This window comes from Agelaius phoeniceus, chromosome 3, assembly GCF_051311805.1.
Source record: "Agelaius phoeniceus isolate bAgePho1 chromosome 3, bAgePho1.hap1, whole genome shotgun sequence".
Classification (NCBI taxonomy): Eukaryota; Metazoa; Chordata; class Aves; order Passeriformes; family Icteridae; genus Agelaius; species Agelaius phoeniceus.
Window position 1 is genome coordinate 72,524,494 of NC_135267.1, and position 20,648 is coordinate 72,545,141.

General features: G+C 35.0%; 1 protein-coding gene across 6 annotated transcripts in view; it reads left to right on the forward strand.

Annotated features, from left to right (window-relative positions):
• Nucleotides 1–20,648, forward strand: part of SIPA1L2 (signal induced proliferation associated 1 like 2) — a 126,519-nt gene that overhangs the window by 58,330 nt on the left and 47,541 nt on the right. For 4 of the 6 annotated variants that reach the window (XM_077175598.1, XM_077175599.1, XM_077175600.1 and 1 more), the window contains exons 4-9: nucleotides 3,201–3,334; nucleotides 4,718–4,906; nucleotides 9,694–9,868; nucleotides 13,596–13,699; nucleotides 16,221–16,298; nucleotides 19,925–20,082. In XM_077175598.1, coding sequence (XP_077031713.1) covers nucleotides 3,201–3,334; nucleotides 4,718–4,906; nucleotides 9,694–9,868; nucleotides 13,596–13,699; nucleotides 16,221–16,298; nucleotides 19,925–20,082 — 838 coding nt within the window. The remainder of the gene's footprint in view (nucleotides 1–3,200; nucleotides 3,335–4,717; nucleotides 4,907–9,693; nucleotides 9,869–13,595; nucleotides 13,700–16,220; nucleotides 16,299–19,924; nucleotides 20,083–20,648) is intronic. The other 2 variants (XM_054629196.2, XM_054629197.2) reach the window with 1 other exon arrangement.

Genomic DNA, 20,648 nt, shown 5'->3' on the forward strand with positions numbered 1-20,648 from the left:
TGAAATTAAAAAAAAAGATGCCTTGAGTTGAAAATGTGTTCCCCAAACCCAGTATATCAGTAGCCATGCTATTCAATTTAATTCAGCTTCCTTACTTTTCTTTTCTGGTTTATCTATTTTATTTTTTATAAATATAAATAGTGTGTTTGGGTTTGTGTCTTTCATGTTGTACAAGAAATTTGTAGGTATCTGCACACACTTGTATTTTTTTGCTCAGTAATACTGCAGCCAAGAAATCTAGCAACTGCGTGCAACAATTTTGTAGATTTACATCACAATGGAAAGCTCTAGACTTCTTACTGAGGAGTTTACCTTATGTCAAAGCCTGAGTCATGCAGCTGTGGGGAGCTTTTATGTTATTGGAAGTGTTTGATGTCTGAACTTCTCTCTCTCCCTTTCTCTGTGTTCTCTATAAAGTCCTGTTCCATTTAATAAAATTGCCCATTTAGACTCAAAGTTTTAATTTAACCCTGGGAAGTCCATAAGGTACATTATTTATCCATGCAGGTACAATTCTCACACTGGGAAAGGAATGTAGTTGGAGAGCAGGAGCAGATAATTTAATGCCTGCACCTTGTTGATTCCAGGTGTTCCTTCCAAAAAAAATTGTAATGTAGTGATGCTCATTTTCCTTCTACTAGGAGATGGATTGGAACCACCTACATACATCGTAGGTAGACTTTGAAAGACTACTGGAAACTTAATTTAAACTTGATTTGAGAATTAAGACTGTCCTTTATGTAGGGATTATTTCATTCTTTTGCATTAATTCCGAGAGTATGGATAACTTCTTAGTGAAAAACATTTTGGAAAAAACTGCTTTTCACATTTCTATAAATACATTACTTTAAAAAAAGTACTAAACTAGCTCAAAAATGCTAGCAAAATGCTTTTTTTTTTTTTTTTTAATCCAGACAATCTTTAAGGAGAAATTAGTAAATTAATTGTTATCTAAAATATGGGATTATAGTATAAATTGGATTGGAAGACATTTCTGCAGGACATCTAGTCAAATTTAAAGTTCCCTTTAAAGTTCCCTTTAAATGTAGGTTCTGAATAAGTTGCTCAAAACCTATTTCCCTTTAGCTGTGGCTTTAGGTTTTTTATAGTATCTAAGATGGAGACTTCACAATCTCTTTTGGAGACCTGTTTTTGTTGGATTCCCCCCACTCAGAGGCTGCATGTTGTGATGGTTGCATCTTGTTCTTTCACTTTGTACCTTCTAGAAGAGTCTGTTTCTCCTTTCTCTACAACCTCCCAGCAGCTCGTGGGATCCAGCAGTTATTTCCCCTGTTAATCTGTTCTTCTTCAGCTGCACAAGCCCATTTCTTTTAGCCTTTCCTCATCTCTTGTATTCTCCAGCCCTCTAATTGTCTTCATAGTTGTCTGTTGGCCTTGTCCCACTCTGTCCAAAACTGGACACTGCTTCTCATGTGCCCTCAAAAGTGCCAAACAGAAAGGCACAATGTTCTCCTGAGCTGCTGCAATGCTCTTGCCCAGAGTGTGGTTGCCCTCCATCTCTGCTGGGAGGTCCTGCTGGCTGCTGCAGCCTGTGCTCACAGGGTCCCCAGTCCTCTTCCACAGAGAGGCTCCTGAGGCAGTGGGTTCCCAGCCTGTTGTATGAGCTTGTTCAGTTCTACATGCATTTCTGTGTTGGTCTTCATAAGGCCTTTTCAGTCCATTTTCTTGGATTGCCAAAGTGAGAGTTTGTTTTAAAGTGTCAGGTTGAAAACTTCAAGTGGTTTAAGAGTTGCTTCACATGCAGCTCAGCTGTCACAGCTCAGCAGTAGCTGCCTCCAGGGGAAGGAGAGAGTGGGAAGTGAAGCACAGACACCCTACAGCTGGAGGACTCTACCTGTGTGGCTTTACCCTTGCCTGCTTTTGTTAGAACTGCAAGGATTATGCATTTCCATGTCTGCCCTGTGCACATATTGCTGATTTGTTAAAAGCCTGCTGGTTATTCCCCTTCATCTATTGCACCCATCTGCAGTCCTAACCTCCAATACATGAACTATTCTCTTAGAGTTTGGTCAAGGTGAGCAACTTGTTGAGGATGAACTCCATTCCATCATTTAGATTATGAAAAACTCTATTAAACAATAACACCTCCACCATCAAATTCTGATAAACATGTTAGTAACTGGCCACTAATTGGAATTCGTATTACTGATCACAGTCCTACAAGGTCAACTGTCCAGCTGGTTTCTGCCCACCTTATAATTGCATGTCCAGACCTTGTCTTGTCAGTTTAGCTACACAGATATACTATGGGAGACTGTGTGAAAAGCATTGCTAAGGCACAAATGGGTGACATTCACTGCTCCTTCCTCATCCATAAAGCCAGTCACATCACTGCAGAAAACAACTGGATTGGTCATGCATGATTTGCATTTTCTAAATCTATGCAAGCTGTTTCCAAGTATCTTTCTGTCCTTCATGTGCCTGGAAATGTCTTCTGTGAGAATTTGTTCCTTAATCTCCCTGGGAACTAAAATTTATTGTGGCTGTTCTATGGCTTCCCAGACCCTCTTGCCCTTTTTTAAAGGTGACTGTAACTACTCACTATGACCTTTCAAAGATGGTAAAAAGGAGCCTCGGCACAGGTCCTGATTGGTCACATGGATTTGAGTGTGTCTGGTCTCCTTAAATGGTCTCTGATGTGATCTTTCTCTTCAGCTCATAGTGCTTTACTCTCCCAGACTGGACCAGTTGCCTCGAGGATGAATTTAACTATTCATCAAACACTGAAGAGTTACTAGACTCAGTTTTCCCTTGTTGAGACCGAGTTGCTGCTTGGAATGTAAAGTTGTAAATAAGAATAAGAATAAATCTTATTTGTTTGAAGACTCCTAGCTTTTATTCAAGATTATATGTAGATACAGTTTCTCCAAACTAGTTTCCTATAGCTAGAAACAGAAATATTAACTTTGTAGTAAAAAAGGGAAAAAATATTTCATAATAGCAGCAGTTGCAGTAATTTATGTGATATGAGTGACCATTTTGCTCATCAAACTTAGCATTTGTGATTTATGCACTTACTGTACAGTTCAGAAGATCACCAGCTGGTGTATTCACAGACCTCATGGTTCAATTAAAAATGATCTCTTTTTCTTGCTGCAGAAATGTTTTTGGGATTTGATGAAAATTTTCCAGGGGTTTCATACTTTACTCTTATCTCTTCATTCATTCCTGTGTAAAAGAGCATCAGAACTACTTTGGAATAGATGAAAATCTTGGACCTGTAGCAGTCAGCATCCGGAGGGAAAAGGTTGAAGATGCGAAGGAGAAAGAAGGATCTCAGTTCAACTATCGTATAGTTTTCAGGACAAGTGAGGTAATGTTCATTCCATAATTCTGCAAAGCAATGGAAAAGTTGACTTAGAGCTTAGGATACTAGTTTTTTTGTCTGGGAGTACATTACCAACTTTGAAAGTAAATCTCTTAGTGGGAAAGGATGTTTCCTGTACCATTAGTAAATGTAGTTGCTCCTGAACAAAGTTTTCCTTTTCTGTACCACATAAAATTTTTGTCTTTTTGGCTGAGCACCCAAAAAGGAGGTAAGTTGGCTGAAGAGAACTGCAAGGTGCAAGCAAGGGAACAGATGTTAACACAGCTAAAGATAAGCGTGGATAAGGCTGCTTGATGTTATGTTTCTAATTATAGAAATGAAAGATTAAGAAATGTAGGGATAAAGGGAGCTGTAAAATAGGAAAACTAGTATAATGACTTATTTGTACCTTTTCATTTTGTTTAAAAATACTTTCTTAGAAGCTTTTTGTGACATGTTTCTATGTACTTCTATATGGATGATTTGCAGAAGAAGTATTAATATATTTATAAAATAATGGTCTTAATTGAAAGAAGAATTTGCTTGTGGTTGTTGTGTGCGAAGTCTCATAACTTCTATTTCAAGCAATTTAATATCTCTTGGTAAAAAATTTCTTTATCACAGCAACTACCTTAGAGTTGTATGAAAACATACAATGGTATTATTGTAGCAAACTTCTGTAAATTTTTGGAATCCTTAGAACTACTGATTTTTATTTTGCCTATGCTATAGAGAAGTGTTAGCCAGACCTTCTGATATCACTGGGCTCTTGTGCTTTTGCAAACAGATGTAAAAATAGATATAGATGTAGATATAATTTTTGTTTACAGTTTAGATTTTTTTTTTAATAGCCAAAAATGGGGTGTCCATGTATGTTTGTGTGGAAAGGTGATCCAGGTGACCTAGTTCTAAGAAATTACTCTCTTTTTGTCAAATCCAATGAAGATAGAACAGCATAGATAAAATAATAGGTAAATGGGTTAAGTAAAGTTGTGAACAGCTGTAGCTTAGCTCACATGTTCAGCCTCACACTTGATTACTGTGTTTGCTAGGGTAGTATGGCAGATTTAAGTGGTTTTAGTTTACTAGTGTCTTTAATACTTTCCCCTCCCCCAGAAAAGGAATATTCTTAGCAATTGTAATAAATTGTTAACATGCTTCATCAATTTCTTTAAGCTGAATTGTATTTGTCACTTAGAAATTGAAAGCTTATCTGCTCTTTTAAAGTTATTTAATAATTTTTTTACTGGCCAAAAAAATAAATTAAAATGAGGATATTTTTCTTTCCATTTCTTTTTTCCCATGCTTTTGCTAAACCTTGAAGTTTTTATCTCTAGGGTTTAGAGTATTATAGCTAAAAATGTTTTGTGTGTTGTACCTTTACTGCAGCTTACTACACTTAGAGGAGCAATTTTAGAAGATGCTATACCATCCACTGCTCGTCATGGCACGGCAAGAGGTCTGCCTCTCAAAGAGGTGCTGGAGTATGTAATACCAGAGCTGAGCATCCAGTGCCTGAGACAGGCTTCCAGCTCACCCAAAGTACCTGAGCAGCTGCTTAAACTGGATGAACAAGGGGTATGTAGCACATGGCCTTCTTTTTAAAGACTATTCCTTAGATAAATGAAAAAAAAAAATTATTAAATATTTTGCAGAGAGTGCTAATTAACATGGATCTGTAATGCAAACCATTCCGTTTCTTGGTTTTAGAGAAACTTGCCTATTTTTCACTGACAAAATGAAGTTTGCTTTTCTAAGCAAATACTTCTTAAAATACATTTCAGCTGAAGGAAATAAATATTGGTCTATGGAGATTGTCTTTCAATGGCTGAGTGAAAGGTTATTAAGTTTTAACATCAGTAAGAAGGGATTTTCACAATCTGTATTTGCACTTCAATATGAAAATACATCTAACACATGAATGCACATGAAAATACATCTAACACTATTAGTATTGTATGTGGGTAAGGAGGCAAAGCATGTTGTGTCTTAAGTCTCTGCATCTAAAATTTATGGTTATTTTTTACTATACTATTTTATGATACGTATTTGTATTTTATGAATTTGCTGTATTCTAACTAGGATAGAATACTTCTATATTCACAGAACTGAAATTGTGATTGAGACTACTGAATTAAATGCACGGCAATAAAATATTTGAATGGTTTAAATTTTGAGAAAAAAATGGTAAGGTCTATTAGGTTCAATAAAAGTGAATATGCTTCATTCAGAGCTAGTAGTTAAATTTATGGTTTCTGAATATTTTGTGAAGGACACACTTGTGATGGTTTTTAAAAAATGTCATTTAAATTGAAAATTTTACTTTCTAGGTGAAAGTCAGTATCTATCCATTGAAGTCCAATCCAATGATTGAACCAGTTGAATATGATGGTGCTATGGTTAATTTTTTATTGCTGACTCAGTTTCAAATGTAGTGATTGCATCTAATCACTAGTGGTGTCTACCAGAATTCCTTGTGCCTCTAAAAATTGCTCGAAACAAAGCATGAGTAGTCAGAGGAACAGAATTGGCTTTTTTTGGATGGATTGTTAAGCTATCTTTAGTACTGTTTACTTAAGCTAATTTTAATACTTTTGTTCACATTGATGTCTGAGGATGGTGTTGATTTTGCTGAATGCTGTTGTTTTCTTCTGTATTTGTCAGTTTTTCTGGTAAAACAATACAGGGAAATCAGAGGCACTGAATTCTGAATCCAAGAATTCCTGATGTGCTCTTGCTCTCTGCTGTTTGAGCTTCAGAGTGAGTTTAGGTTAATCTAGTAAATAATATTCACTTCAGAGGGGCAATATGTTCAAGGCAGTATTGAGTATGATGGTGTTTGATCTGAGTATTTCTCAAACTCACTAACAGTACTTCCCAAAAAATGGAAATTGAGATTGCCCGTTGAACTGACCAAAGTGATTCTTTAATCATCATCTCCTCATTTGGAGAAGCAGCAGTATATATAGCACTTTTATTTTGCGTGATCAGTTCTGAAGTTCAGTCCTATTATTAAATGGGCTGTCAGCTGACAAAATGTAATATTAATATACCTTATGTACCACTTACTACAAGGTAATTACTTGAACATAGACAGAAAGCTGTGCAAAGAGCTGGCATGAGATCCATTTTTGGTTTTAATCCTCTTAGGTACTTAATGCATTCAGTTTATTAATCAAGTAAATACAAAAAGAGTTATGCTTGGCAAGTGAAGGTGATGACTGGTGGAAATATCATGAATTTAAAAAGATGAATTATGATCTGGAAGATTAGTGCTGTCACCAGAGTGATATGAATTTTGTCTAATGGAGTATTAAGTGTTTTCATATTTCCATAGCCAACTGAAGACTACTTTTATGTTTTGATTCCATTCTCTACATGTTGATAATTTTTCTGTGAAATCTAATATTGATTATGAAGGAAACGTGGCTAAATTTTGTCTCTAAAAATGGCAGTAGAAACCAGTTGTAAATTGGATGGTTGACCTAATTTGAATATGTTAAGAAATTGCCTTTTCCCAATTTATTCTGCCATGTGATGCTCATCATTAAATTCAGCTGTATATTTGTAAGAAAAGTCAACATTTTATCTGCTACTGTTGTTTTTTTTTAAGCTTTCTCCAACTTCCCCCTAGTTTCCCTTTCAAATTTCTGCTAATGGTTGTTTATTGTGTATGCTTTTTGGTACCCCTAACATCCCTCTAGGGATGTTCACTTCTCTCTAAGCTGTAGGATAAAGTTTAAAAAGGACCAAAGAAATTAAGATTGGTTGCAGTGACATTTAGTGGCAATTGTGTGTCTAATCTCTTGATGTTCCTTGATAGAAAAGAATCTAAAATCTTCAAATGACGGAAGTCAACAAGTTCTTGTTACATGATAAATAATCTGTGCAAAAATTTGACAGGATGCCGAGATTCAGTAGTGAGTGATTCTGACAAGAACACAATCATTTTGAGTCAGGAAGGACTGCTGTGCACCTTCAATACATATCACATACCCAAGGCTAAATGGGTTTAGCAGGTTTTTTGTGGTTTCATGTTATTAAATTGTTCTCAGTGTAAAATATAACTAAATGTAAAATTTGTGAGTTGGAAATAATGAAATTGGAACCATGTCTGCAATTATTTTCTCAAAAAAATTTGAAGCATGTGGTACCATTTCAAAACTGGCAAACTTTATCAGTTTTAAATATTCTGATAGTTCTTCATGCCAGTTAAATGTATGACATAAGAAGATCCTGCCAAAGCTTGTTGAGTTATTTCCCTTTTAGACACTGACATTCTAAATGTACCTTTATCTTCTGCATAGCCACCATGATCTTGGCTGAGAGTTCTTTTACTCAGATGTTCTAATTTCATAGTTGTGAAGGGCTTTAGCACAGGGGCAGGAGGTTCAGATTACTGTAAATGAGCTTGCAGCTTGTTTAGCAATAGTGGTTTTTTATAGTATTGGCTTTGTTCAGAATTGTATAGTGTTCACAGTACTTGTTTGTCCACAAAGTCAGATCCCAGGATTAGTTCATATCTTGGGCTAGTGAGTCTCAGATCCTCATTTTCTGTCTCTTAGCTCAATGTTTAGACTGTGAGGTATTGGATTGTTCTTTAAGATAGGCATATACTTCAATCCTGTTTGGAATATTATGCAGGAATGACTGGCATCCACGGAATGGAAAAGTGTGACTAGACCAAATATTTTGCCCAGGTGCCTTTTTACTCTTAGTTCTTGTCTCTATTTTTGGTGGCTCAATTTAGCATTTAGCTTTACTTGTCAATTCTAGTGTGAAGTCAAGGAAATCAACTTAAATCCCCTGTGGTTTAAATTAAACTATTGGACACAGGGCTGGTATAGAGGTCACAGTGTGGTCACTTTATCATTTAAAGTCTTCTGGGATGCGTCAAGTAACAGCACTGCTTCCTGACATCTAATGTTTGTTTGACCAGTTATTTTGCAGTTTCCTTCATGAATTGTTCATGCTAGCTTTCTGCTGAATAAAATAGTCCCCAGTGTGCAATCTGGAACCTTTTGTTAAATACCTAACTCTCTTTAAAATGGGGATCAAAGAAGCGCTTTGGATGGGGATAGCACCTAATGCCAGTCAAAAGGAAAGTGACAGGAGTGAACCAGTAGCTCCAGGTTTCATGGGTCTGACTCGGGCAGCTCCTATAGTGCATCCATAACCCAGAATCCCCTTTTATCTTGGATGGTAATCCATCCCATGCCACATCAAACTTACAGCTTCTGACTCTCCGGTCTTCTAGGCCAGCCAGGTGAAACCTTATTCCTGTCCTTCACTCCTAACTGCTCTCTGGTCAAGGGAATTCTGCCAGAGCAGGTTCCCCAAGGGCTCACCCCTACACAAAGCCTTTATTCCCTTAGGGAATTCCCTATTCCCTTAGGACCTTAGGCTGTTGTTGTCACCTTTGCTCTAACAGAAACACATCCAACTTTTGCGTAATATGCATTTTGGACTAATCCTGAAGTTGGATTAGGAGAGGTCTACAGCTGGAGAGTTGATTTGAGTCATGAATATAGATAAGTGCCTGAAGGGAATCGGGTGTGACTGATGGTCTCTGTCAGTTTGTGAAGCTCTGGAAGGTGTTGGTTAAGAATAATAGGAATAATCCATCCATGTGGAGTTTCCTCTTTGTCAGCTTAAGTGTGCATAAAAGCTAAGAGGAAAATGGTCTGCTCAAGAAGTAATGATCTCTCTTTATGACTAATGTTTTATAGTTTTTATACTTTATTTTTGAATAGATGTGATTTGTGTAATGTTCCATAACTGAGAATCTCTTTAGCAAAACTATTTGACTGCAATCTAATTTCTTGTTTTAAGTATACTTTTAAAAATGGCAAATAGTTTTTAACAGTGCATGATTTTATGGGGATGGCAAAAGATGACATATTATAGAAAGGACTGTTCTGAGGGCCTGTTTTAACTGAACTACAGTGAACTTTAAAGGGTAAAAATGAGGGAAGATAGACTCACCTTCTTTTAAAGCTGAGAAAAAAAAGACCAATATACAAATATTGCCAATTAAATTTTTCATACCATAGCATGAAGTAGAGTGTGCTTTTAAAGATAAGAAAGTGAAAAGTCTTTGTACTGCTTTTATCTGTGTTTGAATAGTGACAATCCAGTTTTCTTTCAACAGTTGGAGGGTGTCTTTTGTCGATTTTTTCTTTTTTGTTTTCGTCCTGTGGTGATTTAATTTCCCAAATCAGAACACTTATTTTTTCATTTTCAGATGCCTTCTGTCAGGGGTTATAACGGTGTTATATTTTAATTGTGAATATTTATTTTAGTATTGACTTTCCTTTGCTTCTGTAAATTTTCCTTTTTTTATTTTATTTAATTTTTAATTTCAGCTGAGTTTTCAACATAAGATTGGTATCCTTTACTGCAAAGCAGGCCAAAGCACAGAAGAAGAAATGTATAACAATGAGATGGCAGGACCAGCTTTTGAAGAGTTCCTTGATCTACTGGGCCAGAGAGTACGGCTAAAAGGATTCAGTAAATACAGGGCTCAGCTGGATAATAAAAGTAAGTTAAGTTTCAAGCTATGGGACAAAGGGTAAAAATCCAGTTGATGTTCTGTAAATTTTGTTGTCTTTTCCTGCTCTTGACTTTGGGTTTTGAATAGTAGGATTATATGGTAAATGAGGAAGATGGAGCATATGGTAAGAACATGTATCAAACCTTTTCTGAAAGGTCATTTACTTTTTCTGTGGCGTTAGTAGAACTGAATATCAAAGCAGTTTATTTCATTTGTTTTAATTTAGTTAAAATCATACTACATGAGTAATATTTCCCCAGGTACACTTCAAGCATCTTATTCTTTCAAAGGCAATAAAATACATGTATTTCAAAATATGGAGTAATTTCCCTTATTTCAGCTGAACATACATGCTTACTTTTACCCAACACCCTCAAACAGTCAAGTTTTCTGGTTTCTCACACATGCACAGTAAGCATGTCCTCATTTGTCAGCTGATAATTTTTATTCTACCTCAGTGCTGTGTTAGTACTGCCATATCCCCAGGTCTTTCCAGTTCCTTAAGTGCAGTAGCATAAAAATTTAATTGTACAAATTGGTTGGATTTTGTAGCAAAATAGGAACTGAAGTATTGCTGTTTAAAAAAGTCAATGAGATGTTAAGACTTTTCCTTATTAGTACTGGTTTTGCTGCCCTTAAATTTAACTTAAATTAATTCTTAGTTTAATGATGTTGTAGCAGAATTTTGACATCTGATCATATGAGCTGTAATCTAAGGATATCTAGTTATTCATCTACTTCATTTAAACATAGTCTCAACTTAGTGTAAGCACCACACTTATTTCCAATAATGTTATTGCCTTTTTGCTTAAATCCGTGCTTGTTTCCCTTTAATAATTTGAGCTAGAGACTATTGCATCCTAATTTAGAGACTATTGCATCCTATTTCAGTACAGAATAATAACAAATCATTTTTCAAATTAATTTGTAGAAATACATATTAACATGCTTTGGATGTCAGACTTCTGGAATGCATTGATAAATAGGGATGAAAAATTAAAAGGAATAAGGGATGTTTGGGTTTGCTTTTTTTTTCCCCAATCAGAATGTGACTGAATGTCACCTAGTAAGTTGTACATATGAAAACAAATGCTGATGTGTTTCTGTATTTGCTGTGCTTCAGTATGAACTTACATTGCTGATCAGCATTGTGTATGTATCAGTCAGTAACGTGATTTTAACATTTTACAAAGTCTCTGTGCCATTAACTATATTGTACTGTCATAGTGTGTCCTCATCGTTTGCAACAGGCAAAATGGAATTAAGAATTCAAAAAGATACAGTCTTGAGTATTATGTTAAATGTAAAGTACATTAAGTATCACTTAATGTATCACATTAGTATCACATTTAAGTATCACATTTTTGTTATGTTTAACAATGCAATAAGTATTACTGTGTGTCATATTTAGACTTATATGTTGTTCTGACTGCCTGTAGGTTCAGAGGATTGTAATAATGTAGTCTCTGGGAGCTATATTTTTGGTAGACGCAATATTTCAGTAAAAAATCTTGCTTAGTTCTTGTAGGAGTAAAATTTATTAAGTTTTTATATTCTCAAATGCTTGACGAGCTGTAAGGTTTTTCTCTAAAAAGTTCTCTTTTTAGAATTTATTTATTTTAAAAAATTGTTTATTTAATATTTGGATAAGTGATTAGTCCATTTCTTATGTAACAGAGAAAGTAGAATGTTGTGATAGGTTGCCCTCTCTGCCAAATAAGCCCCCACCTCTTGTGTGCTCACCCACCCTCCAGTTTGTGAGTTGAGTTCAATGAGTGAAGGGAAGAAAGGAAAAAAAAACACCTGCAAAAAAACCTCCCAAACAAACAAAAACTCCAAAACAAACAACAACAACAAAAAAAACCCAATCAACAATGAAAGCACAACCCACCACTACATCAATCAGGCAACAATACAACTGATGCAAAGGCAATCACTTGCCACCTGCCATTAGCTGACTGATGCCCAGCCATTCTCTGAGCAACAGCTACCATGAAAAAACTCTCCCTGCTCCAGTTTCTCCTGCAGGACATGACTTTATAGGGCATGGGATATGTTTTTGGTCCATTTGATGGCCCGTCTCCTCGCAAGCCCGTGGCCAGCCCAGCACACTTCCCGGGACAGGGGACGCTGTGGGGGCAGAGCAGCGCTGGTGCACTGTGAGCCACAGCTGAATCATTGGTGTGTTACCAGCACTGCCTTGGTCACACAGACAGCACACAGCACTGTGTGGGCTGCCATGAAGAATTATAGCTGCATCCAAGCCAGGCCCAGTGCAAATGTTCAGAACATATGGAATGTATTAACTAGAAATTCTCTTCTGCCCTTCTTTAGTGCAGTTTTAGTGGCATGCAGTTTCAAACCCCAAGATAAAGAAATAAGAAAATTAAATGAAATTTTACTAATTCAATACTATATAATTTGTTTAGTATATCTTTTAAAACATATCAGTCTACTGGAAATGAGATAAAATGTTTTATTGTTGGAACATATTTTCTCTTTCTATCTCTTCAAAACTGTCTCTCTAAAATGCCACTGAAAGGTTATAATGGAATTAGATTTTTAGCTAAGATTTTGAAATCGAAGAGTGCAATAAGGTTTCCTTCTTTTAGCAATGCTTAAGTAACAAACTTCAGTTGAAATGATGCTTTTTATTTCTTATGCAACTGTAATCTGTGTTTAATAAATGAAGTTAATTTAATTATCATACAGACATAACTGATACACCCAGCACACTCACATATGTATGTGCTCCTAATTGTATACACACAAATATTTTTAGATTTAGGGCTGCAGATAAAGAAGTGTATGTTGATATACTTCTATATACTTTTAACTGGAGAACTAACATGGCTAATTGATTTTTGATTTATTTTTGGAAGATAGTTATACTCTTTAAAACTGATGAAAACTCTGAAACCTTAAACAGCATGTTAAAGAGTGTACTGGAGAATATTTATTGCTACACATAACATAAAATTATGCTAAAAAATAATTGAACGTGGAAAAAGACAAGAAGAATTGGCAGTTGTCTTCACTCAATAGGGTGTTCAGTAGAGTTAAACCTTAAACTTTTTTAAAGTTCAATGTACTTACTTAAATACTCTGTACAAATTGAAGAATAGAAATAAAAAGGATTAACTTATGACTACAGTATAAAACTCATTTACTGTAAACATCACAAAATGCTATTAATAAACTTTCTAAATAAAAGAAAGTGTTAAGTCATATAATATATTACATTTATTTAAATAATTTTCAAATATATGTAGTATGCACATTTTATGTTTTAAAAATGCCTGATCTGCAACATGTCTCTTAATGTTAGGTTTGAAATAGCCAGTTCACTTTTGATAAAGTATGGGTTTAGTCAATTGTCCTTATTATTGTTTAAGTAACGAAAATACATGTTATATAAAACTATGCTGAAATAGTGCAGTGTTTTGTTTTTACTTTGAAATGCCAATATATTTAAAATTAGTTTATTTAGGTCTCAGAGACAGCAAACTCTTTGGGTTTTTTCCTGCAGGACCCCTCTATGTCATAATACAGAAATAAAGACTAGATTTTTAGCTGATGGAAACTGCTTTTGTTCAATTATAAAAAATATAGAAGTTGTTTAAATAGATTAAATCACAGCATGCAGAGTGGTGTCCTAAAAAGTAGTATGAATATTCTAATTTACTGACCTTCTTGCGATAAATTAATTTTCAGCTGATTCAACAGGAACTCATTCCCTCTATACTACCTATAAAGATTATGAATTAATGTTTCATGTATCAACAATGCTTCCCTACATGCCCAGTAACAGGCAACAGGTATGTCTCTTTAGCTTTTCATTGTATTTTACATTATAAATGTTTGACATTGAGTGCCGGGGTTTTTTATTAGTTTTGGTTGAAAACGGAATTGTTTTAAAAGAAATATGATTCAATTATATTTATTCTCTTGAAATAGTGTAAGATGTTAGAAATCTTGTAAGATTTTTATTCTGTATAATTCAGGAACTTATCCCATGTACCCTATTTCATTATATTATTAAAAGGCAATATTGCCTCTCGCGAATATGTTATTTTTGGTTTAGACTGAATTCACATCTTCTGTATGTTTTAAACATTGAATGGAATGAATCTTGAAAATAGTCTTATGGTTAAAATATGCATGTAATAAGATTTTTAAAACTAGTCCACTTAACCCTTGTATTACAGATCTTGAAATGTTTATTAACATTTGAGCTTAGTAATAGTTTTAAATGTATCCTTCGAGGTGTCTGTGAAAACAGAAAATTGCAATGTATTTGTCTTATTTCTAGAGAATTCCCTTTGCTCATACAATAATTCAGAATGCCTTCAAAGCATTAAGGATGGCTAAAAACCAGCACAGCATCCAAAGTGTGCAGTGCACCAGTAAGGTTACTCTGTCTTGCCTGTCTAAGATATTTCTTGTGACTTAATTAAAATGTACAAGCACATTTGGTATAATATATCAGTATTAATGCCTAACAGAAAAGCACTAGAATTGCTCACAGATCAGACTGATGGTAGTTTGTTACTTTCTGTGCTACTACTCTATGTTCTTCCAGGTATGCAGAAGTAAGTGTTGATTTACTTTGCAGTTAGTTTTGGGATATTCTCACCTTGCCATGCAAGTTACAATCATCTCAGCCATTGTGGAAGGTTGTCATGAAATAAGGATGCTGTCTCACTTTGGTTTTGAATAGCTCACAAAAGATGCTTACTGATTGATTGTTGAACCATATGGGAGTTGTATCTTTCATGTCTGTCCTATCAATAGGTCTTGTGGGAGCAGAAAGAGATGTGGCAAGGCAACAAGAAAAAGATAAGGGATATCAGAAGGGATAAATAAAAATAACAATGGAAGGAAGTATATCATGTTATGTGTTTGAAATAATCTGTGCATAGAGCTCTGAAGAGTTTGAAAAGCTGTTTCAAGTGAACAGTTAAGACATTACACTTAGTACTTAGATGTGGTTTAAAGAAACTAAATTAGGCATCAAAAGACAAACTTTTCACCATATGAATAACACTAAGTTTAGATGACTCACTTCCTAAAATGTGTGCCTTTTAGGAGACAGAATGTTCATCAGCCACTCAACTGTGACATAGCTAGTAATCAAGGGATTGGATCTTCATTACTGATTTCAGATTGTTCTGCTTCTCTAAACTTTCAGTTGCGTCTTATTACCAAACAGGGTTAATTTAGCAAACGCACTAGGAGTTGTTCTGTCTGTAATCAGTCTAACAATCTTTGACTGGAAATGCACATAAATAGGGAAAACTGTACCCTACTAAGACGATATAGTACACTGAATGAGCTTGCCTTAAAAGAAAAAAATTAATATTTTTGTAGCAAATCACAGGCACTGACAGTAAATATGGCCTTACTTGGAGTTTAGTACTTTTGTTGTCTTTCGTGAATTTTCCTTGTTTGTGAGAACAAAGGATATCCTCTTGCCATGATCCACTTATTTTCATAGTTTTTGCTGTTTGTCTGTCAGCTTCACTGCTGTGTTGCTCAGCCACCCCCTGTTACTGTCCTTTCACTTCTTCCCGTGCCTTCCTTTCATTCTTATAATTTCCTTATATGTCTTTCTTTATAGTCAGGTGCTGATTCTTGTGTACAGAAAAATCTTTCAGTTTTAACTCCATGGTTTTCTCTAGCAACAAGCTCTTCTTTCCACAGTGTTTTAGTAAGTTCTCATCATTGTCCCTTTAAAAGGTTCAATATTTAGCAGAAGCACTGTATTGTTATTCATGGTTTTCTTGGGATCAAAATAATGTGGCAGTTTTCCAAGTTCAAGCAGTATGCCTATCTGAAGACACACCACATTATTTTTCAGGTGATGAGATCTATCAGTGTTTGCACAGCATGTACACTGTCTTAATGAAATGTGACAAGTGCACCCAAATTACTAGAATTTAGCCAGCCTTAATGTGCAAAACAGATTTATAATAACTGTTTATTTTTTTTTCTCTTACTGTTTAGCTCCAATATACATAATGAAGTCTCTTCAGGGTTTGGCTCACTGCATACCCAAGTAAGGGGAAGTTAGAGATCACAGTAAATTTCCTGTTAGGTTATGTTAGGATTGAAGCCCCCATTCAATAGTTATTTTCTACTAGCATATTATGAATGTACTGGCTGAGGTTGTTGCATCCTTTCCCCATGTCCCTTGTTTGCTAATGACTGGGCAAGGTATTCAGTCCCTCCTAATCCATGATGGTGACCTTCAGTGAGCAAGCACTGAGCATTGCTTCTGCTCCAAATACCTGTGAGCCAAAAATAGGCCGCACCAGAACTGTTTGTTGCTTCTTCCAGGATATAACTACGCCCTGCTTGGTCCCTGATCAGGACATCCCTCTAGTTTTAGAACCAGCAGGAGATCCAAAGAGCAAGGTAATTTTTATTTTGGCTGCAACGTAGGCTGGGAATTTTCAAGTCAGCTGCTCCTTCCCTAGGACGGAGAAGACAACCAGCCCTGGTATGGCCAGTTCCTTTTCCTTTACTGGCCTTTTCTTCAAAGCAGTTCAAAGCTCTCCCCTTTAAACTTTACCTTTGCTATGTCCCTTTCCAAATCATTCCCTTGCAAGTTTCCCACTCACACATTTGCCGTCTGCTTGTCTTCACATGGTCAGACCCGATTAATCCAAATCTGTTCAAATAATCAATTTTCACCTGGTTTTATGAAAACTTGAAAATTAAACAGATATGCAATAATGAAATAAGCTTGTTGCGTTTAACTACTGTTAAAATAGTTAGGTAACAAAACCTGTGGTTATACCAAACTGAGTTGATCAGAGCTGTTGAAAGAGCTTTTGCCGTTCATTTCTGGTTTTGGTACTGGCTAAGAAAACAAACTGAAAATAAAACTTTTGAAACCACTTATTTTAGAAATGTGCTAAAATAAGTTTGGAGATTTTCTTATTTGACTCTTAACACTTCATAATTTAATTGAATGAAGAGTATATTTCACTGCTATTTCAACAATAATTCCTTGTTGTTTTGCAGTTTGACAAAGCAATTAATCCTACCGAAGTGGGTAGATTTTTAAGGTCGAGCACAAGCTGTTAATATGTAAAGTTTTAAGACAGTTTTTTCCTTCAGAGATGCATATCTGAAAATTAAGAATTGAGTCACTAAAATCCGAGAATAAATATAATAACTATCATTTAGTGCAAATAACTTTAATCTAATGGATTCTGCTTTTCTAACGTATTTTCCTGACTGGAGTCCCCTTTTTGTGTCTTATATTCTTACATAACACTTCACTGATTTCCTTTTGGCTGCCTATCATACTTGATTAGGTTTATTTTCAAATTCTAACATGACAATGATGGCTCCTTTACTGCAAGTAATTCTCTGTAATCTCTGCACCCAGTTGAGAGTTCCTGTCAACATCAATGCTCAACACTGGCATGAAATTCTTTAGAGTATGTTAGAAAGGCAGATTAAAAAAAAATAATTTTACAACATCCAAAAACCCCCAAACCTGAGCAGACCTCAAAATGGGAGAGGAAGGGGAAACTGAGAACCTGAAAAGACCACCCAAACAACCTCGGAAGCAAAAGTTGGGAGAAAAATCTAGGCTATAGAATGGAAACTAGAAAAGGGTTTCTTATAGATCATTTTGCTGAGTTCCAGTTTCCTTCAATTCCTTTTTCATTTTCAGTATGCTGTCCTTATCTCCCATTTCCCAGAGAGGTATGTGTTCCCTCCTTCTTCTCCATTCAATACTTTATTCTTTTCCTGTTCCTTTATCCTATCCAGAGCACTTCTTTCCATGTTCCAGATCACCCTAATTTAATTCTCCCCACTTTAGAAGTTCTTTGCATTATGCTCCTCTGTGCACAGCCACAACTGTGCTTTGCCTTTTGCATTGTGTTGAAGTTGACTGACCACTTGTGCATGACAGCTATTTATAAGTGTTACACTGGTTTTATTTTATACTGAAGAAGTCACTAAGATCTCTACAGTCTTGGTAAGGTTCTTAAAAATAATGACCTGTCTTCCTATTTCTTTTTTGTGCCTTGTAGAGGTTTCCACTCTTGAAAAATATCCTAGGGGTAGGATATGGGCACTGTCATACTTTTTAAAAGTCTTAGCTAGTAAAATTTCAAACGTTTCTAAAACTTACCTACAATTAAGTGAATGCTGTTCTTGCTTATGCTATGTATGATGGCAAGCAGAACCTCCTAAATGGGTCTACAAAAGCAGAAAATATTCTTGCAAGCAGGGATTACCTTGAAAAATAAATATACCTTTAAAGAGGATTGAATCCTCATTTTTATAATTTACTCCATGGAAATGTATAGACATGAACCACTGTAGCAAGAGCAAGTAATTGGGCAGTGGTACAACAAAGGCAGAAATGAATCACCTTGTACCTCATCATTGGAAGGTTGCTTACAAATTTACCTGAGTTGTAAATTCCAACCTGTGTGATAGCAATAACTTCTAAATGTTAACTTGTGCTGCCCTACTATGATCTAATTGTGTGGCTCACTAGATGAGCAAATTAAAGAATATCTGACACACTTAGTTCTGTGATCAATTCCTCCAAATGTACTTCTGTGTGCAATAGTCTGTGCATCTTAAATGGCTCAAGTAATCATCTTAGTCTTAAAAACTTGAGAATTTGACTGAGCCACACAACAAATATTGTTTTCTGTTCTTATGTCTGTTTTCAAGTTTCATAAGAAGTCTTATCTCTTTATCTGTATTTGGGATTTTGATTATGTTTAAAATAATATAGATGTACTTAGTGCTTTAAAATTGTGGCTTTGACCCTTCTGCCTACCTTCAGAATATCAGCCTTTATGTTATTTTGAGGGTTATAATGAAAGGGTTATGGATTCTAGGCTTTAGCATGTGCAACTTTGCTTTTTGTTGTTGGTAGCTGAAATACTAACATTTAGTGGAACTGGAAAAATGCAACAAAATACTCTTATTAGAAAGATTCTTTTCCATGAAATCACCTTCACAGAGAAATTTTTACTTGCTCTGTCATTAAGTTTCCAAGTAAGTTTATTCTTAAATCCTGTTTGGTTACCCATGAGCTAAGGTACAGCTGTAAGTGTCTTTTTTGTTATTAGTTGACGATGCAAGATCTTTTGCAGACTTTGGGTAAATATTTTAAATGTAGCACCTAGTAGACTGCTTTTTTTGTTTGTTAATATACAAAATTTGAAAGTTACAATATTCTTCCATGAAGAAAGTAAGCATCATTTTACAGTGTTATTTTGTTGGGTTTTTTGGGGAGAAAGAATAGCAGTCCCTTATTGCTGGATATGTTTTGTAATTTTTATTAAATTTTAGCCTATAACAATGATTTTAGTACTTTAAATTAGTTCTTAAATATATTTTGATGATAAAAGCTACCAATTACAAGAACAAATTTTTAATTTAAGTGTTTCTAATAGCTGTTGTTTCTCCATGAGTCTTGGTTCTGTTCCTCAAGTATGCAGTTGTTAACATTTGTGATGGATGTTCATGATAATATTTTTTTCTAAATTAAGACCATAATATTAAGGACAATATTTAATAGTGTTATGATGTGGAAAAGGAAGTTTTATTGAGACATAGAAGCAATATTATATTTTTAGTATAGAGACAAGTATTACACTGTAAAGAGGGAATGGATGTACAGTTTTCTGGATAGTGAGAAATGTCAAGTGATGCAATGCTTTTTTATTACTGAAGTGCTGCATTAGTAAGAATAAGAGAAACACATTTTTCTTGTAGAGTAAAATATAAATGAGCAGAAACTATGGAGAACTAGTGTGGGGATGTGAGAAAATTCATTAGCATTTTTGTGAACTTAGCCTAATTTCCTTTCCCTATATTTTTGCAGTTCTGACATCCTTTACATGTTGTTCTCCATGATGCAATAAAAGTTATTTCTGAAAAATTATGCTTTATTTTTATTGGTTTGGCTTGTTTTTTTTTCCCCTAAGCTGATGAATTTATGATTTTTTAAATTTATTTTTTAATAACTAATTTTTCAATGCATGTTTCTTGTCTAGCTGCTAAGGAAAAGGCATATAGGAAATGACATAGTTACCATTGTCTTCCAAGAGCCAGGAGCACTTCCTTTTACTCCAAAAAATATTCGTTCCCACTTTCAACATGTATTTGTCATTGTCAAAGTGCATAATCCATGCACTGAAAATGTGTGTTATAGGTGAGTAGAGCCTTTTAAGTTTGTTACTTAGACTACAATGCAACTCTGTTTTCTGGATGTTTTGTATTTCTTATGGCTATTATGTTCTCAATTTTAAAATTTCTGCTGCACTTCCTGTGAATTTGAAACCCCAGTGTGTCCCTTGCACACATATAGAGATATGGAGCACAATTTGTAGACTCAAAGGGGCATGTGCAGAATTCCATGCTGCTGATTTATGGCCACAGAATGGGGATATAACAAGTTAGTGAAAATAAGATTTGCAGACCCACCAATAGAAATTAATTTAGAATTGGTATTGCATGTTTCCTTTTTTTAAAGAAAATGATTTAAAGCATTTCAGAAGGTCCCTTAACCTGTATGAATCCCTGAGTATGACAATATGATGAGTCATAGCTTTTAAGCACATAAACAAAGACTTTTGGAGAATGGAAAAAACCCATAAATTTCAGATTAATTTAACTGTTTAAAATAATTTAAGTTACTGCATCATGAATTTTAGCGAGGTAACCAAGGTGGAAATCACATTTGTGAATGGATTGGCAATTGTGCAAGTAGTGATAAAG